General features: G+C 39.5%; 1 protein-coding gene across 1 annotated transcript; it reads right to left on the bottom strand.

Moving 5' to 3' along the window:
* Window positions 1-1,304: 1,304 nt before the first annotated feature.
* On the bottom strand, window positions 1,305-2,666 carry LOC145980894 (TNF receptor-associated factor 4-like). Its single transcript, XM_083113979.1, has one exon. It carries the CDS (start codon window positions 2,664-2,666, stop codon window positions 1,305-1,307), a length of 1,362 nt encoding a protein of 453 aa, XP_082970105.1.
* Between the last annotated feature and the right edge of the window lie 2,742 nt (window positions 2,667-5,408).

The raw sequence follows: 5,408 nt of genomic DNA, 5'->3' as shown, positions 1-5,408 counted from the left end.
TGTAACACACACACATACATTCACCATCTTCATCAAAAAATATTATAATAAACATAATTATTTTTATCTATATCTCACAATAAAACTCTATATCCAAAATATTACAACATCAAAATAACACTAGAGTCGTTAGTACACGTTGCATGCATTACGGAGGTCCTCTGTAGGGTTTCATGGAAGTTTGGGGGAAAAAAAAAAACACGTGAAACCCTACAGAGGTGCGGTTATTTAGAGCCGCAGCCGTTAGAACCTTTTTGGGTTGGGCACCACGCACCCTGGCGGGGTTAGGGGCCAGGCATTCTAAAAAACAACAATTATTTATTTGTTTGTTTGCGTCACAATACAGGTGCGCGCGCGCACGTATGCATGTGCAGCACATCGTTCCCGCGAGAGAGGTTTGCGAAAGTCGCGATATACATTGGCACCCAGAACTTGGGAATAATGCATATTCGCTCACCACTGTTGCCAGCTTAGTCTCTCTCTTCATCTTACAGCAATATTGGTATCTTTATCTTTTTTTTTTTTAGTTGCAGGTGGGTTGCCAACACACTCTAGTTAATAATGCTACATATTATACACACACGCACGCACATACTGTGTTGCCATCCATCCCTCTTTCTCTTTTACGGCTGTGTGTGTTTGTTGCCGGCTCTATTGCCCAGTGTGTGTATGTTACGTCAGTATATAAATTAGTTAAGCCACAAGCAAAATAGCCCTTGCCAAGTAAAAAAAAACTGTAGGTAGGTGTTGGTAATACTGTCGCTTGTTTAACTATTCCCTCTCTTTTTTTCTCCTCTTTTTTTTTTGTAAAAAGCTATGGCAAAAGTACCAGTAGGCAAATTACTTTATGCACTGTAAGACCTCAAGCAGTATTGCCAGCTCCTTGCTTTAGGTTAGGTTAGACCAAAATAAAAACCTTGATGACTTTTCGAGTAAGATGTTGGCAATACTGCAAGGCAGACCTCAAGCAGTGTTGCCAGCTCCTTGCTTTAGGTTAGGTTAGACCAAAATAAAAACCTTGGTGATTTTTTCGAGTAAGATGTTGGCAACGCTGCAAGGCAGACCTCAAGCAGTGTTGCCAGCTCCTTGCTTTAGGTTAGGTTAAACCCAAAAAAAACCCTCGGTGATTTTTTGAGTGAGGAGTTGGCAACACTGCGAGAAAATGGGGCTCATGCCTTACGAGAGAAATCCATTAAGGCGACCCCCACCGAGCCCCATTTTCGGTTGGTGAACTCTCTTTCCCCCCCTACTTATATATATATATATACACATGTGTGTGTGTGTGCATGTATGGTTTTTTCAATTTATGCACTTTCTTCCACAGTAAATTGAAGGAAAATTGCATTGTCTACAATGTAATTTCTGCTCTTGAGTTCTTCGGATGATACAAGAATTGGCGTCCATTGTACTATTAGTTTACGTTCAGCTTCCCTGGGTTTATAAAGGCCATAACATTTGAAATTTGTACAACAAACGATGTCCTCGCCCTTCGTTACTTGGTCAACTAATCTAATTTTCACAGTTTTTGTGAAGGGCCATTTCAAAATGGAATCATATTCTCCCGCCATTATTTCAATATAAACTCTTAAGCCGCATTCCCATATGTGGTGTCTTATCGAGGCTCTTAATTTGTACCCATGCTTACTGCTGTAAAATGGGGGACTATAAATCACGTGACCAATACTGTTCTCAGTTATGCCTTCCACTTTCCATAAGAAATCCCCATCGTTTACTACATTTATCATCGTCTGCAGTTCTTCATTTATTGTCCTTTCTCTCGATAATTTCCCTTCAAGACTTTCAACTCTGCAACAGAGATTATCGATGGCACTTCTCGCTAGTTCCAAGTGATGCTGCGTCTCTTCCTTCACGTGTTGCCTCATCCCTGCAGGAAAACCTTCGTAGCTACACTGTATTTTCTTGAAAGCACACGCAGCAAATCGCTTCTGACATTCTTCATCCAAATGTGCCTCCACGTCTTCTCTTATAACTTCAACACAACAATTCTCAGGACAAGGAATTGGGAATTTCAGACATTCCGAGTGGTGATCATCCAGCAGTTGTTTCTTGGCTTCCTTCTTGCAATATTTACACTCGATCACCGTGTTGAGACACTCATTCTCAATGTGTTCGCTGAGATCTCTCCTTGGCAGTTTCTTCCCACAGTCATTGACACAGCGGATAGGCATGAACTCACACGAGTCGTAGTGTTCTGTTTCAAGCAATTTCTCGTCGCAAAACACGCACAGGATCTCACGCTGCACACGCTTGTCAAACACGTCGGATTTTTTCACTTCATTTGAAAAATTGTCAGATGACACCACAGGAGGTTCTGATTTGTCAACGGTCTGGTCACTTTTCGGGAATGCTGTTGATGGGGGACTGTTCTCTACTCCAAAGGTGGTCTCCTCCGGAAAACTTGACTTGGATTCATTCTCGGTAACTTTCACAGAGCATTGTTGTTCGTGATTTTCTCCATCTTCCGTGGAAAACAACTGAGAAGCAGCCTCCTTCTTGCAGACATTGTTATGATGTTGCTGATCATCACCACAGCCACTCTGGCATTCAACTTTTCGTTTCTCGCAGTTGAAACTGTGACTGTCCATCTCCGCCGAATTTATCTCCTTCTCGCAGAACGAGCATGTGACGTAAACAGTTGTCGGCATATTCAGTTTCCAAGAGCGATTCGCAACTCAAGCGATAACTGCTTCGTTGAAATGAGAAATGCAGCAGAAAAATCCATACGCGTTTTGTTATCGAGACTGTTTTCCTTATTACCATGGAAACAGAAACTGACAACTGATCGATTTTACGTACACATGCATTGAACCATGACGTCAGTTGTTGCCCGTAGTAACAAATGCGGGAGATAATGTTACAACATGGTGTTAGGGAAACATTCTAGTCCTTCTTTCCGAAAGGTATCGATGCAATTAAATAGGGGTGTGTCACGTATCAATTCTATCTCGGTGGGGGGGGGGATAGCTAGCAATCTTAGCAAAATAAAGATGTGTATTTGAAGATATTGTGAAATATGGCGTAAGTGGAGAGTTGCTTTTGATTGATTGGTTACTAGCTTTTATTTTACTTCTCTTTTCAGCCACATTTGACTAATCGCGAAGATGAGGTTGGATGGTGAAATGTTGAGACGTATGAATAGACAATTACAACAGCACACAACACAGGCCCCACGTTCGATTATACTGGCTGTGAGGCCAGACACCAGTGCCTCGACAGTCTGCAAAACGTAACTTGGGGAACCTCACTTTGGGTTAACCCTTACACTGCAAGCGGAGAGAAGTAATTTTTAGAAGAAAATTGTATGAATTGTCGTCATTTCTTTCATTTCGGCCTTTTCGGTTTTGATTGGAGTTTTTAGTCAACTTTATGCACAGAAGGTTAAACGGGACTGGACGTACAGTTTAAAGTGGAATCTGAATCACTATGTGCCTCCACCGGCTATTGAACCTGGGACACCTTGATTACAAGCGATGACGTTACTACTACGCGCTTCGAGGAGACTCCATGCAAATTAGCATAGATCATTTCAAGATCTATTTATTGTTATTTTATTTTGTGAATAACCTAAATATAACCCACCTTGTAAATTTTCGAAGTGAATAACGACGGAAAATGCTTTAAATAAAAAAGACAGGCTGTAAAATACAGAAACCAGTTCGTGTTTTCATATTCTACCATTTAAACTAAAAATACTAAATAGTTCCACAGTGTATCATAATTCCAAAAATTAGTTTTATGTGAGACGTCACACAACATAAAGATCATGGCTAGAATTTCCTCCCAACTTTTAATACTTTTCTTAAACAAGGTATGTAAAAGTTCATAACAAAATAGAAGAACTATGCATATCAGTACAGTAAATGCATGAAATGTATAAACGATTTTAAAAACAAGTCACTGGTGGGTTGGATTTCTTGTCCACTGCAGATTGGCCATCTGGTAGTCCTGATCTCAATCTACTGCATTACACACTGTGGTCAGTGCTAGATGAATTTTATGCAAGAAGAGGCATCTTACAATTGCAAATTTAAAGTGTTCCTTGATGGCAGCAGTGCTGTGCAAATTTTCGGGGATTTTCTCATTGAAACTATACGTGCTGTTCAGACAGACTACGAACGTGTGTGAAAGCAAAAGGAGGACACTTTGAAAATTGACTGGTCCATTTATGGGTAAAAGAAACATATTAAAAGAAATTTAAAAAATATGGAATCATATTCAAGTTATTCACAAAATAGTGTCTGACGGTATTTGAGGCTAGGCTAGGTACACCATAGTGCAGTGGTATTCAACCTGGGTACTCGTACCCCTGGGGGTACGCGACGACTTTTTAGGTGGTACGCACAATTTAAAATAATTATAAATAATGAAAACTGTTTCTGACAGAGATAACTTGAAAATGTAATAAAGGGAAGCAAAGAAAATAGACATTTCTTTGTCAACATTTTCCTCAAAGTAAATAAAAAAAGGCATGGATTGAGGATTTCATGTTACTCCCCCACCGACCGCCAGACTAAAGGATTCTAACTCTGATTTATTATTATGTTCAGAACTTGTATTATCCTCTATTTCCAAGAATCGCTTTTGTTTACTCTTTGCAACAATGAAATCTTGCAGCTGCGCTCATTGCTAATCGTGCTCCGAATGGTATTTGAATTGTTTGTTTCAAATGCTGACAATAATGGGAGTGTTTGTGAATGTACGTTACGGACTGGAGAAAGAAAGACAGGAAGGGAAGAGGGGAGAGAAAGGGGAGTTCAGTGTTATTTCGTGACTGTGTCTCGTCTCTCCCTCTTTATAGGTAGTTACGTTCAGTTTCTTGTTATTAGTGTGGTGATTTTAGCTCTTGTTGCATCATGGATAAATTCATTATAAGAGGAAAACGTAAAATCAGTAAGACAAGTGAAAGTGGCGCTAGTGTTGAACCACCGACAGTGAAAAGTACTGCAGAATCGGTTTCTCCTCCACCGGATATCAGTGAAAATAGTGTTGAACCATCTACGAGAAAGTCGAAAATCTCGAAAATGTGAAATACAGGTATTACAATGAATCTTACATTAAATATGGATTTGTATCGAATACGTGTGATCCACCTCTTCAGCCCTGCGTTAGTTGTAACCAAACTTTATCGAATAACTGTATGAAACCATCCATCCTTCACAGACACTTAGTAACCAATCATAACGAGTATAAAGACAAGACAATCGAGGAGCTGGTGTGCAGAAAACAAGCTCAGCCATCTCATTAACACGTAAGAAATATTGAAGTTCATAATATTTTTTTGCTATACCCGTAATTTTCCTTTATTTATTTTATAATTCTCATTTTTATAGTAAAACTATATAATTCAATAGGTAATGATTTGCATAATTTATTTTAGATGTAAGTAG

The sequence above is a fragment of the Lepisma saccharinum genome, chromosome 28, assembly GCF_977018435.1.
Source record: "Lepisma saccharinum chromosome 28, izLepSacc3.1, whole genome shotgun sequence".
NCBI classification, from domain to species: domain Eukaryota; kingdom Metazoa; phylum Arthropoda; class Insecta; order Zygentoma; family Lepismatidae; genus Lepisma; species Lepisma saccharinum.
Note: the sequence above shows the minus strand (reverse complement) of the source record. Positions and strands in the feature narration are given on the sequence as shown.

Bases quoted from the DNA above. Each gene is read 5' to 3' on its own strand.
- LOC145980894 (XM_083113979.1), bottom strand. From the start codon at position 2,666: ATGCCGACAACTGTTTACGTCACATGCTCGTTCTGCGAGAAGGAGATA.